At 37.5% G+C, this 13,503-nt stretch overlaps 2 protein-coding genes across 4 annotated transcripts in view; one reads left to right on the top strand and one right to left on the bottom strand.

Moving 5' to 3' along the window:
* LOC127439835 (rho guanine nucleotide exchange factor 12-like) overlaps positions 1-2,027 on the top strand; it is a 130,094-nt gene extending 128,067 nt beyond the window's left edge. For both annotated transcript variants that reach the window (XM_051696067.1, XM_051696066.1), the window contains one exon: positions 599-2,027. In XM_051696067.1, coding sequence (XP_051552027.1) covers positions 599-609 — 11 coding nt within the window. In that variant the 3' untranslated portion in view covers positions 610-2,027. The remainder of the gene's footprint in view (positions 1-598) is intronic.
* Positions 2,028-2,165: 138 nt separating this feature from the next.
* Positions 2,166-12,959, bottom strand: LOC127439892 (centrosomal AT-AC splicing factor-like). Of its 2 annotated transcripts, none has more exons than XM_051696181.1 (11): positions 12,519-12,959; positions 9,974-10,137; positions 9,800-9,898; positions 8,885-8,951; positions 8,722-8,784; positions 8,446-8,507; positions 4,838-4,955; positions 4,724-4,748; positions 4,546-4,641; positions 2,764-2,896; positions 2,166-2,686 (listed from the first exon to the last, which is right to left on the bottom strand). In XM_051696181.1, the coding sequence occupies exons 1-11, from the start codon at positions 12,633-12,635 to the stop codon at positions 2,575-2,577; spliced, it is 1,056 nt and encodes a 351-aa protein (XP_051552141.1). In that variant the 5' UTR covers positions 12,636-12,959; the 3' UTR covers positions 2,166-2,574. The 2 variants fall into 2 exon arrangements, with proteins under 2 accessions (XP_051552141.1, XP_051552142.1); XM_051696182.1 differs by having other exon boundaries at positions 4,838-4,952.
* Between the last annotated feature and the right edge of the window lie 544 nt (positions 12,960-13,503).

Raw genomic sequence — 13,503 nt, 5'->3', positions numbered from 1 at the left:
CACTTTCACTTTCACATTCTTCTTCTTGGCAATTTGTATTCTTCAAGCATATCGCCACCTTCTGAGCAGGGAGGACAATTTATAGTAAAAAAGGACTTAAATATTGATCTGTCTCTCACCCACACCTATCATATCGCTTCTGAAGACATGGCTTTAACCACTGGAGATTGAACCACCATTTTTGGAGCTTCAAAGTTCAGGCCTCCATTTTTTATTTTCATTGAATGCATTTTGTTTTCTTTTTTTTTTAATCATAAAAATCTGGGTTTTCATGAGGGTGAGTAAATGATGAAATAGAGTAAATGAAAAGGAGTTACGTTTATTACCTGGCAGATGATAAAATGGCAAAAATCCCATAGACTTGCATCGAAGGAGGGACCAAAGCCATATCTATAGACTTTGGTGTGTGCTCTTTCGTGAGTAAGAAACCATCCAGAAAACCGCAGCAACTGCCTAGCAACCACCCAGAATCTACCCTATCAGTTCCATAGCAACATCCTACAAACCATTCAAAACACCCTAGCATTGTGGAGCTGAAATTTGCATGGGAAAGCATCACTCACATTTCAGAAAATAACTGTCTGTCTCTCTCTTTCAGATGAAAGTTAGTGAAGTGGGGCTCTCTCTCTCACATCTGTTTATTCAGACCAGAGAAGACACAGAGACACTGATAATTCTGTTCATCAGCCTGCTCTTGCAAAGTCCTTATACAATGATAATGCTGTACAACAGCCGTGCACAGACAGAGACAGAATGAACAGGAGATCTTGAGTTTCCATTCGCACACTCACAATACAGGACGGATCAAGTCACTCTCCAAATCTCTGTCCATCTGCGTACCAGCAGATAAAATCATGGTACTCTGACAGTGATGGCCATGTAAGCAAAAGTCACTGCCTCTCACTCAACCACATGCATCATTCCTTCAGAAAGCCTCCTTGTAGCCCAATAAACCACATTTTTCTTGAACATTGGACGAAACAAAATGTCATCTCCCCCAAGATATCCTTTCTACTTATTTGTGGTATTAAGATTCTGCATGCAAACAGGGATGTTCATGGATGTGCTGCACTGCCTGCTTGTTCTGACTGGATGAGATTAGAGTCAATATTAGCCAGCGAAAATACAGCATGAGTGTCACAAGATTTATTTTATTGAGCTATCTTTGCAGATCTTTGTCCTAACCTTGTCTCAAGTGAATTAGACGAATCATCCACAGCATGTTTGTTTATAAGGATGGCAGAGCAGATCGTTCAAAATGGTATGCAGTATGTGCGATTGAAATATTTAGACAGCGAGTGGTGTTTTGATTGAAGCACTGCAAGTTGATGTATGGAGAATATTAATTTAATCATCATGAGCGTTCTTAAAATCAAACATCTCTTAGGGGAGAGCCCAGAGGCTTGACTGATCTTGCTGCTCTAAAATATGATGAGTAAAATGCTGTCTGGCAACGAAGGCACGTGAAATCCAAACTCGGCGTGACGCTAGTATCTAATATCGTGACAACATAAGGAGTCTGAGGATGGGCTGATGATTGTTGTGCTACTCATTCCTCCTCAATTAATAAACCACATTCTATTTAATTGAAGCTACTGAAAGAGTTTTCTCTGGCTTATGGCCGTGAGAAAACCGGACCTTTCCTTATGTCATCGGGTTGGGCTCGACCCGACCTGTCTTATGGTTTTTATTGGTTTTGAGAATGAAGGTAAATAGAAAGAAGCTTCAATGCAGGAACTTGATAAAGACCCTTGGTGGTCCATTTTAAATGTAATGTATTGTACAATTGTGACCAACACTGCATCTCTTACAGAGACGGGATTTTGTTTGATTTTTTTCTTCTTTTGTTTTCTAAAGCATTCAGTCATGTATTATTTTAACAGAAACTACTAAAAAGAAGAAAAATGTAATCCTTTAATATTAATGTAATCTGTATTATTATCTGTCTAGATGTTTGAGGTATTTTATTATGGAGCATTATTAATATGGTCTTGGCTTTCTATTGAGAACATGAATAGCTCTGAATAGATGAGATTCTATTAAACTTTGAGGTATTGTTCAAAGATGATATTGCACATTGTGTCTTCGTTTTATCACATTTATCTTTGAGGAGAGTGGGGAGGATACTTTGTTTTGGATTTATGACCAAAAAGAAAAATACACAATTTCATCTGTAGCAGATTTATTCAATAAACTGGAAACACAAATGGTGTATTTAATTTCTTGTCCAAATAAATACTTTGTAAACCCTAAGAAAGACCATCTGAAATGAAAACATTACAAGTATTTGTATTTAATGTTCAAAACTGGTGCTAAATTAAACACCAAGGATACTAATTATTGGCTTTCAAGTATTTCTCAATATGAGATATTCAATATACACACATACTGAATACACCAACACTTTCTATGACACAACTGACCTTTGCTGTTCATAAATTAAGATGCTATGCTTGACTGTGGACAGGCTAACATTTGTCATTTTCTCTAAGCAGAAAGTGAAAATGACAGTTTGCCATAAACAATTGACTTTAGTAGTTCACAAAGAATTAAGCAACTTAATGTCAGCTCCATTTAAGCAAATAAATCTCCATTACTGAGGCCTTTTTGTTTCTTTGTTTCTTTCTTAGCATCTGCCCACTTCCTCTTGCCCCTGGTTTTGACCTCCTCTTCTCTGAAATGATGCCTGAGGAATAAAAGTGTCAGTAATGTAGAAAACACTTTTTAACCTTTTTTTTGCAGTAGTTTGGAGAAAAAGCTTACCTAGACTGCCAGCGCCTGCCACTATTCCACACGCGTCCAAACGATGGCAGCCAGTTGGCATCAGTGTGTGAGCTGTGGTCAAAGTTTGCCCCCACACGGTTAGGAGGAAGCTTTCGGAGTTTCTCATGTTCCTCTGTGGAAGATACAGAAAAAGAAGCTTTATAAGCACAACTGAAACGCATACACGGGCCAGAAAAGTCTTAAAATGTTGTTCATGCCAATACATTTCATCTTTAGAACAGCATATTACCACAAAGATGTGCAATAAACAACAAAGCACCAAAAAGTCAGGTTTATATTTTTATATCGAAAAAATTACTTATTTTAACTAGCTATATTAAACATGCACCATAATGAGGTCAGCAGAGTTTCCATCCATATATTGTTATGAAAACTTTGGGATATTGCATTAAAATGCTGGATGAAAACACCACGATGAGAATTAGGCCTGTTGCGGATATTTCAGATAACCGCGACTGTTGTGCACTTCAAATTCCAATAACATTTTAATGCCCAAATAAGAGAATTTTAAGCGAATATATAAATGCCATCAATGAATATCAACAGCGCATTTGTGTGTAATTCTGTTGAACTCTGAGCGTCACTGAGCCGCATCGCAGAAGTCAACCAGAGTAGCTCCTGTCTGGAAGAACGCGTGAAGTGTTTCTGAAGCCCTCTGATGTGCATGCCGTCAACAGAGGCTCACGACAAACTCACACGAAAATATAAACAAACAAATAATTTTGATAGTGAACGCAAAGCGCTCCAGCTTCACTTTAATGGCAAACATTATTGGTCATAGCGGGTTCTACACAGTGTTAATGACACACAGTGATGCAGAGGAGACGATGCATGCTCTATTTCTGTGGTGTGATAAAGTGACGCGAAATCTCAAAGGATTTGCCTCATGAGAAAGGGCTCGCGGTTTTAATCAAAGAGCGTGAAGAACGTGAAGAATTAGGACAGAAATATTTTACTATTGCATAGTATAATATACAAGTTCCAAAAACAAGTGTAAATGTAAAGCTGACCAAAAAGAGAGACAAGTATTTAGAAATATTTAGATAATTAAAACATTATTTTTCATGTCATTCATAAGTTTTAAAGACTTAAAAGGAAATTGCATACCCCTATTTTATTATTTAATTTACATATGTAAAAATAGCTTCTTAAGCTGAAGCACACATGCACCTTAAGAAATATGACAATTAATCGTGAAAGCCCTAAAACAGACAATTAATCGTCAGCCAAATTTCATAATTGTTACAGCCTTTGAGAATAAAGTTTCCAAAATGCACATAAAAAATAAAATAAAACAAAACGCTCTGTTGAGATGGATTTTTTTTTTATTTATTTTTTTTATTCTGAGGACTTGCGCTTCTCACTACGATGAAAACACATATACCAAATACATTCCTAGATGCACATCAGAAAGTCATGTGACTGAATTATTTGCCCATTTCTATTTTCCCAATTTCCCTGGAAGTGACGATTTTGTTCTCTTGAACACATGGAAAACGCTGCTATATTTGAAAATTTGTCTTTCGAGACGTTTCGATTTTTCGCAACTGAGGGAAACCTGATCAATGTAGCATGGTGCTGTTTGAAAAAGTGATGCATAAAGCATATTGTTTCACATACTATTTTAAAAGAAAAAAAGGAGGCAGTATGTTGTAAAGCAATATTGCTTTCTTAGCCATAGTATTACATACTGTTTTACTGAAAGCCTATCCTCTGTACTAAAAAAGCCAAACAGTGTCATAATGAGAGTGAAGTACGTACTGTGTTTGAGAAACTCCTGAAGTGAGGGACCCATTTCCTGCTGGCCGCTGCCTAATCCCTCATCAGGCTCCTCCAGTAGCCACGGTGGCACAGCTCCTATAATACACACAACACAAAAATGTCCTTCTGGTCAGTATCTTCTCAAAGACTAAAACCATACAAAATCAGTTTTGCTCACCAGTATGGACACTGCTGGAAGAGTCCTGCAAATAAGGGAAGCACATGGCCAATCAAAATGAATCACTCATCCAATCAGTAATTATTGCATGCATGTATTAGTAACAGAGTTTACCTGGTAACCGACGAAAGTTAAGCCCAGTCCGGAATCATTCCACTGACTGTGTGATGGAAGATTGTCATGGCTTGATTCTGGCAGCACCCCCATTTCATAAGTGCCACTGTGGGAACTTCTTTTCAAACATAAACTCATGCTTTAGACAGTCACATTATAAAACGGTTTAGATCCAGAATGATCAAAAATTGCACATTACAATATATATGGGGGGCATTTTGTGACCACAGATGTGAGCGTTTGCCCAACGCATTGCCTACAAGCAGTCCTGTTTATCATACATAATATGCTTCCTTGCGTTACTATGGTACTAACAAAGCTTAGTGCTCAAGAAGACGATAGAGTTACCTTGAAAATTCTGTGCCATTAAACAAGATGCAGTGGCGTAACTTTTGGGAGGGCAGGGAAAGCCCGAGGCAAGAGGGACCTGCGACGGTCAATCAAAAGGTAACGATAAAAACGACAGGCGATGAAAAACATCAAGAAGGACCACGAAAACGATCAAGGAGGAAGGTTAGAAGGGGCCTGACAGGTGCTTTGCACTGGGGCCTTAAGATCCAAGTTATTCCACTGGCGAGATGTGTTATAATTCAGGCAAGTCACTGTAATATATATCAACTTAACCCTTATGCCTTGTTCATTACTGAATCACATTACAGTTGTTCCCGGTCAAAAGTGACCGGAAACATAGTGTAATTTTTTTAATTGCTATGAAAGAAATTTAACAACTCTAACTTCAATCATGTAAAAGGACTAGAGTTGTGCATTTTGAGTGGGTTTTGGGGGTATTTTTGACCCAATCCTCATAAATAATACACCATTTGAAAGCTTAAAGTCTCATAAATCAAACTGTGGTGTCCATTTTTAAACATATATGAAAACCAGATGAAATTCCAAGTATAAACACTAGGTGGCTGCAGAGAGCTACCTATTCATCCCTGTTTGAAGAGAAGATGATTTCTAGATTGTTAAGTTCTGCATTTAGATATATATTTAAACATTATCAAAGACTACTTTTGTCAAAGTTTAGCATTTTATTTTATTTGTTTGAGGTTATTTTTGTCAGTTTTTGCAATAATGCCACATTATTATTACAGTCAACCCTGAACATGGTGTTACAAAGAGTGTAAACTTTCCCTTTGATCTATTTGTGTTTGTGCATGCGTTCAGCATTGTAGATGTTTTATGGTCTTACCAGTTCATTTTGGTGTGTGTGTGTGTGTGTTCTGCATTGTGGCTGATTGTTTTTTTTACAAATTTCAAAAGAATTGTTTTGTTTTATGGTCTGACCAGTTAGGCTTTGTGTGTGTGTGTGTGGGTGGGTGAATGTTTTGCACTCTTGATGTTCTCACCCCTTCATGTCTGTGTGTGTGTTGTTTTTTGTTATTTAGATTTTATATAATTAATTATGCAAAAAATAAATAAAAACAATCTGATTTTTAGTGGTTCCCATTCATTCCTAAGGCGGTCACTTTTTTTTCTACCACTTAGAATAATCAAATCAACTCCAGATTTGTACCCCTTAGTTAAAGGAAACCAGTTTTATTGAAGAAACAAAAACGACCGAACAGTGCATAAGGGTTCATCAATATTATCTTCAAACTGTAGTTCCATCATTACAGTGGATGATTTAAAATAGAACTCTCACTGTACACTCCTGGGCAAAAAAAGAAAAAACAGGCCAAGCCCAAAATGGCAAAATATTAAGGTTTTAATGGTCTTAACCACAAATAAAATAAAAAAACTTAGTAACTTAGTATGGGATAGTTTCTCCCTTTGATTTCTTTAAATGTTTAAGCCTTGTGGGTGAACTTGTGGACAGCTTTTTACAGAAAAAAGTCAAATGTTGTTCCACTCAATGTTGATGGCTTCAAACAGTTGATGAGACCAAATATTCTCTATAGGGTTCAAATCTGGACTCTGACCAGGCCAAAACATGAGCCTGATGAACTTGTATCAAGCCACTTCTTGGTGGTCTTTGCAGTGTGGGCAGGAGCATTGTCTTGTGGAAAAATAACATCTGATCATTCCTCTTTAGAAAACCACTTTTCAACTGTGGGAAGCAAGCCTTTCTGCAATATTCTCCTGTACTCTAAAGCATTCATTGACTTTTCACAGTGAAGCAGCTCACCAGTTCCAGCAGCTGAAAAGACTCTCCACGCTTCACTGTGGTAGAGATGTATTCACTATTGTATTTCTCACCAGATCTTCGAAGACACCTCTCTGGAGCATCACTCAAATCGTGATTTGTCACTCTACACAACTCTGCTGAACCACTCTGAATCAAACTTTCCATATTCTGCCAAAAACTTCATTCTGTCTTTGATGATTTTCTGAGACAGCAATGGCTTTTTAACACATCTTCTAGACTCAAAATCTGCATTAGATAACCTTCTGGTTATTGTTCTTCACGAAAGAGTCTTGTTTTCTAAGGTCTTGAATTCTGCTGACAGTTTCTGTAGGCTTTTTTCCTGTCTTTGAGAACTACATTTCAGCAGGTGGTCATCCCTTCATGAAGAGGCTTTGGGCTTTCCAGATCCTTCTTTCTGGAAACATCACCTGTTGTTTAAAAACTTTGACCTATTCTCTTAATAGCTGATAGAGAAATAGGGATCTTCTCTGTCTTTAGGGTCTTGCAAACTTCAGAATAGCTACAGCTGGCCTGACGCAGACCAGCTATCCGGTTTCTGACAGCAACCCCTGCGTGAAATGTAGCTTTTTTGGAGCAGATTTTCTCACTCTACCTTGGGACTCACAACACTGCATACTGTAGATCTCTCCCTACTCTATCACTTTTGTTGTTATCAGACCTTTGATGGGCTGCATCAGGTGTGGCAGATCACCAACTAATGACTAATCTTTTAAGAACATAAACATCCCAGAAGATATTTTTGGAAAATTCTGTACACCCAGACATGTGTTAGTTTGAATTTCATTTCAAACATTTTAGTCCTTATGATTTTACCTTTGCATACAAGAAGACTATATAAGTGAATTTCCCTGTTTCCAGCTTTTTCCCAAACAGTTCACCACAGCAAAAGTTAATGAGCAAATGGAGGCATAGAAGTGCACCAGGAGTGCATTTCCTGACCAGTGATTTGTTGTGGAGGCCATTAAAAGCTTAATATTTTGCCATTTTGGGCTTGGCCCATTTTTTTTGCCAGGAGTATAGAAGCAATGAGTTCACTCTAATGTCTGCTACGACGGCCCTTGTGGTGATGTTGAGAATGCAAACCATACTCGCCTTGTGTTATGAATTGCAGTCAGACAAATTTTGGAAAGCAACAATGCACGAAATTGCATTTGCGAGCTAGAAGCATCTGCGTTCACATACTTGCATAGAGTACGTTTCGGCCTCAAGGTTTCAACCAAAACACGTTCTTAACGTTATGTCATTTTTATTCATAATGTAACTGATAAAGCAATAATGACAGAAATCATATCTGTTGGATTAATTAGTTCAGTAAACACATAACCATTATTTTCGTTGCCCTCGAGTTATGTGTCCCGTATACTGCATTAGCCTCTTAGCATTTTTTCATAACAGTAAATGAGGACAGCATCCCTCATAAACATAAAACATGTAGTTATTTTAACATGTATTTTACCTGGCTGTGTGTTCATTGTTGTGCTGGCCCAGTTCAGCAGGCTGTAGCAATTCTGGATCAGGCTAAGTTTGATTCAGGAAAAGTCAACAGTAATGGCCCATGTCTTTTTAACATTATTTACCCAATAAGAGAAATATTTTGACAAATACAGGCTGTTTTCAAAAAGGGGCGGTGACAAGATGAGTCAAACATTTCTCTATTATTATTCTCATCAAGCAAACCAAATGGATGAGTACTGAGATATGGATACGATTGGAGCATCCCTGGAACACAAACCTCTGATAATGCCTGCAGGACTTCCAGTCTGTGCTGCTCCTGAGAGCGGATCACTGCTGCTTGCTGAGGATAAACAGAGCAATTGCCCGACATGGTTAAACGTTTAATCTTCTGTGCTTAAACTACTTTTGCGGTACTGAAAGATAAGAAACATTATCTTTACCTCTTTAATAAACACATCACTGTTTTCCTCAAACTGTTCAAGAGCCTTGACAACCTCAGACTTGAATCTACAAAAAATACATCCATTCTTCATTTATTTCTCCGCACATTTCCCTTGTAAAAAAAGTGGCAGTACCATGTTTAAGCGACAGTTCACCCAAAAATGAAAATTCTCTCATCATTTACTCTCCCTCATGCTATCCCAGATGTTTGATTTTCTTTATTCTGCTGAACACAAAGATTTTTAGAAGAATATCTCAGCTCTGTTGGTCCATACAATGGTGACCAAAACTTTGAAGCTCTAAAATGCACATAAATGCATCATAAAAGTAATCCACATGACTCGTGGATAAATCTATGTCTTCTGAAGTGATCAAATAAATGTTTGTTAAGAATAGACCAAAATGCAACTCTTTTTTCACTATAAATCCAATTGCTATTGCAGTCTATGCAAGATGAAGATTAAGCTTGGTTACACTTCCTAGTGCTTGACATATGCGCAGAGTGCTAGGAAGTGTAATCGAGCTTGAAATCATGATCGCCAAGGAGACTGCTGAGTTCAAGATTTATAGTGAAAAAAAGTTACATTTTGGACTGTTTTCATCCAAACTTGATTGGATCACTTCAGAAGACATTAATTAAAACACTGGAGTCTTATGGATTACTTTAATGCTGACTATATGTCCTTTTTGGAGCTTCAAAGTTCTAGTCACCATTCACTTGCATTGTGTGGACCTACAGAGCTGAGATATTCTTCTAAAAATCTTCATTTGTGTTCTGCTGAAGAAAGTCAGTCATACACATCTGGTATGGCATGAGGGTGAGTAAATGATGAGAGAATTTTAATTTTTGGGTGAACTATTCCTTTAAGTGATGGTAATTTGTTTGTGCTCTGCACAAATATGAAGCAGTCTACCTATCAGTTTCCTCCTCTGTTACGATGAACTTGTCTCTCAGTTTGGGGTCTGCTTTATTCTCCCACCAGAACTTGAGTGTGTTTTTCCGGTGATCTAGCCTGAAATGAGAAGCGCTCAGTGAGTTCACAGCAAACTCTGTATGCGTTTTCTTCTCATGCGTGGTCTGGTCTTACGTGCTCATGTGCTCAAGCAGTCCTCCGTGCAGCACAGTGATGTTACTGTCCGTCACATGTTTTTGCACCTCCAGCCCACAACAATAACACCAGAATTTAACATCATGATCAGGACTGTATTTCTCCACCTGAGGATTTTTGATGGTCCGCCGCGCTTCTTTGACCTGCAATAACATTTGGAAGTATTATATGCGTGTTTGTAGCTGTCCACAAGCTCTATTGTTGACTATTGTAAACTGCATGGTATTAGATAACATACATCACACTAGTGATAGGCCAATATATCAGCCATTTGCTTGGCCGATTAACACGAGTGCTAACTTTCCCTTGTGTCAGTTCCAAAATCTGCCAGTAGATTTGTCAATGGATAGTCAACACTTTGTTTTCAAGGTTTTTTTTTTTTTTTTTTTAAAGTTTATGCTAATATTGAGTAAAGAGTATAAAGAGTAATATATTGCATAAAATATGTGTTTGTTTCACTCAAGACATTTTGTGTACATCTGATTTGCTGTTGTTAAAGGAAAAGTTAATCCAAAAATAAAAATACTCTCATTTAAATATAATACTAAATAAATAGGATTTGATCTGTCTCTTACCCACAGTTAACATATCACTTCAGAAGACATGAATTAAATCAATGGAGTTGTAAGGATTACTTTTAGGCTGCCTTTATGTGCTTTTTGGACCTTCAGAGTTCTGGCCATCATTCACTTGCATTGGGAGAACCTATAGAGCTCAGATATTCTTCTAAAAATCTTCATTTGACGAGAGAAAGTCATACACATCTGGGATGGCATGAGGGTGAGTAAATGAGAGAATTTTCATTTTTGGGTGAACTATTCCTTTAAACTGCATTATGTATATTGGCATTTATATCGGCCATCTTGCTCTCTAGATATCAGCATCGGCCACTGAAAAATCCATATTGATTCAAATATACTACAAATATACAGTTGAAGTCATTAAAACTCATTTTTTTAACCACTCTACAGATTTAATATTAGCAAACTATAGTTTTGGCAAGTCATTTAGCACATCTACTTTGTGCATGACAAGTAATATTTCCAACAATTGTTTACAGACAGATTGTTTCACTTTTAATTGACTATATCACAATTCCAGTGGGTCAGAAGTTTACATACATTAAGTTAAGTGTGCCTTTAAGCAGCTTGGAATATTCCAGAAAATGGTGTCAAGCCTTTAGACAATTAGCTTCTGATAGGTGGTGTACTGAATTAGTTAGGGTTAGTTGTTAGGTGCACCTGAGGATATATATTTTAAGGCCTACCTTCAAACTCAGTGCCTCTTTGCTTGGCATCATGGGAAAATCAAAAGATTTCAGCCAAGACCTCAGAAAAAGATTTGTGGACCTCCACAAGTCTGGTTCATCCTTGGGAGCAATTTCAAAATGCTTGAAGGTACCACGTTCATCTGTACAAACAATAGTACGCAAGTATGAACACCATGGGACCACGCAGCCATCATACCGCTCAGGAAGGAGACGCACCTGTCTCCTAGAGATGAATGTAGATTGGTGCGAAAAGTGCAAATCATTCCCAGAACAACAGCAAAGGACCTTGTAAAGATGCTGGAGGAAACAGGTAGACAAGTATCTATATCCACAGTAAAACAAGTCCTATATCGACATAATCTGAAAGGCTGCTCAGCAAGGAAGACGACACTGCTCCAAAACCACCATAAAAAAGCCAGACTACAGTTTACAAGTGCACATGGGGACAAAGATCTTACTTTTTGGAGAAATGTCCTCTGGTCTGATGAAACAAATATTGAACTGTATGGCCATAATGACCATCGTTATGTTTGGAGGAAAAAGGGTGAGGCTTGCAAGCCGAAGAATACCATCCCAACCGTGAAACATGGGGGTGGCAGCATCATGTTGTGGGGGTGCTTTACTGCAGGAGGGACTGGTGCACTTCACAAAATAGATGGCATCATTAGGAAGGAAAATTATGTGGATATATTGAAGCAAAATCTCAAGACATCAGCTATAAAGTTAATGCTCGTTCACAAATGGGTCTTCCAAGTGGACAATGACCCCAAGCATACCTCCAAAGTTGTGGTAAAATGGCTTAAGGACAACAAAGTCAAGGTATTGGAGTGTCCATCACAAAGCCCTGACCTCAATCTGGTAGAAAATTTGTGGGCAGAACTGAAAAAAGGTGCGAGCAAGGAGGCCTACAAACCTGACTCAGTTACACCAGTTCTGTCTGGAGGAATGGGCCAAAATTCCAGCAACTTATTGTGAGAAGCTTGTGGAAGGCTACCCAAAACATTTGACCCAAGATAAACAATTTAAAGGCAATGCTAACAAATACTAACAAAATGTATGTAAACTTCTGACCCACTGGGAATGTGATGAAAGAAATAAAAGCTTTAAATTCAGTATAAATACATCCATGACTAGTAAATAATGACAGGTTTAGCATATTTTTATTTTATTTTTTAATCATACATTACATTTTAAGTGTCCAAATACTGTGACTGTGTTTGGCTAAATCTGCCGCTATCTAGTTAGCACACTTACCTTCTCCATGAACTTGACGATAACAATTTTAAGCTTACTCTGGTGGCTTTTTCCATAGATGTGTCCTTTTCCAGAAAAATCCGTTTTCCTGCAGATTGAACAGTAAAATGCACCCATTTGACTACTTTGGTTTTGTTTATATTGCGACTGCAGAGGCTTTTCGCACGTGATATTTCAGTAAACACAGTTGCACTGCACGCTTGTGGTTGGGATGAAGAGCAAAGAAACTACAAACAGTAATACTTTGATGCTTTAGAAGAAATAAAGGACAGAGACCCACGATAAGAAAACGATTACACAATGAAAACATTCTGAAAAAACTACAAAAGTCAGAAAGTGCTTATGTGAAGTTCATAAAGGAAAAATAATAGTTGTCCAGCCTGACGATTACATGTGGGACAAAACTGGATCACAGCTCCAACAATGCTTGAATCATATCTGTAATACAGCTGCATTTGAAAGTGAAATTGCTTAATTCATCCCCTATTGAATGGGTTCCTAACTTCCTTTAAACAATGAATTCCCATGATTCTTCCAGAAAAGAAAAAGCAAGTCACTTTATAGGTCATGGGCTCACAAATTAAAATATCTGGCTGATTAAATAGTTTAAATCTGAGCATAACTAGAAATATATATGCAATAACTCTTAAATTCCCTGATGTTTTAATGACAGTGGAAACCCTGCTTTAAAGGAATATTCCAGGTTCAATAAAAGTGAAGCTCATTCGACAGCATTTGTGGCATAATGTTGATACTACAAAAAATTATTGACTCATCCCTCCTTTACAATAAAAACAAAAGTAAAAAAGAACAATTCTGGGTAAAAGTGAGGCACTTAAGTTGGCACTTGGTTACCATAATGATGTAATGTCAACAAACCCTAAAACTACTGTAGAAATGACCATTTAATCAACTTTACAGCTCAAATAATACATGAGTATTAACAGAAGAATTAATGTAAGTGCTTTTATACATTTATAAGCTT

Source organism: Myxocyprinus asiaticus, chromosome 4 (genome assembly GCF_019703515.2).
Source record: "Myxocyprinus asiaticus isolate MX2 ecotype Aquarium Trade chromosome 4, UBuf_Myxa_2, whole genome shotgun sequence".
Lineage (NCBI taxonomy): Eukaryota > Metazoa > Chordata > Actinopteri > Cypriniformes > Catostomidae > Myxocyprinus > Myxocyprinus asiaticus.
This window is presented reverse-complemented; position numbering and strand designations above follow the sequence as displayed.

What these genes read in the sequence shown, in the direction of transcription:
- LOC127439892 (XM_051696181.1), bottom strand. Translation starts at nt 12,635, where the DNA reads ATGGGTGCATTTTACTGTTCAATCTGCAGGAAAACGGATTTTTCTGGA. An exon ending in TCGTCAAGTTCATGGAGAAG is followed by an intron (nt 10,138 to 12,518) that starts GTAAGTGTGCTA and finishes ATGTTATTGCAG; the next exon opens with GTCAAAGAAGCGCGGCGGAC. An exon ending in TAACTTTCGTCGGTTACCAG is followed by an intron (nt 4,749 to 4,837) that starts GTAAACTCTGTT and finishes CCTTATTTGCAG; the next exon opens with GACTCTTCCAGCAGTGTCCA.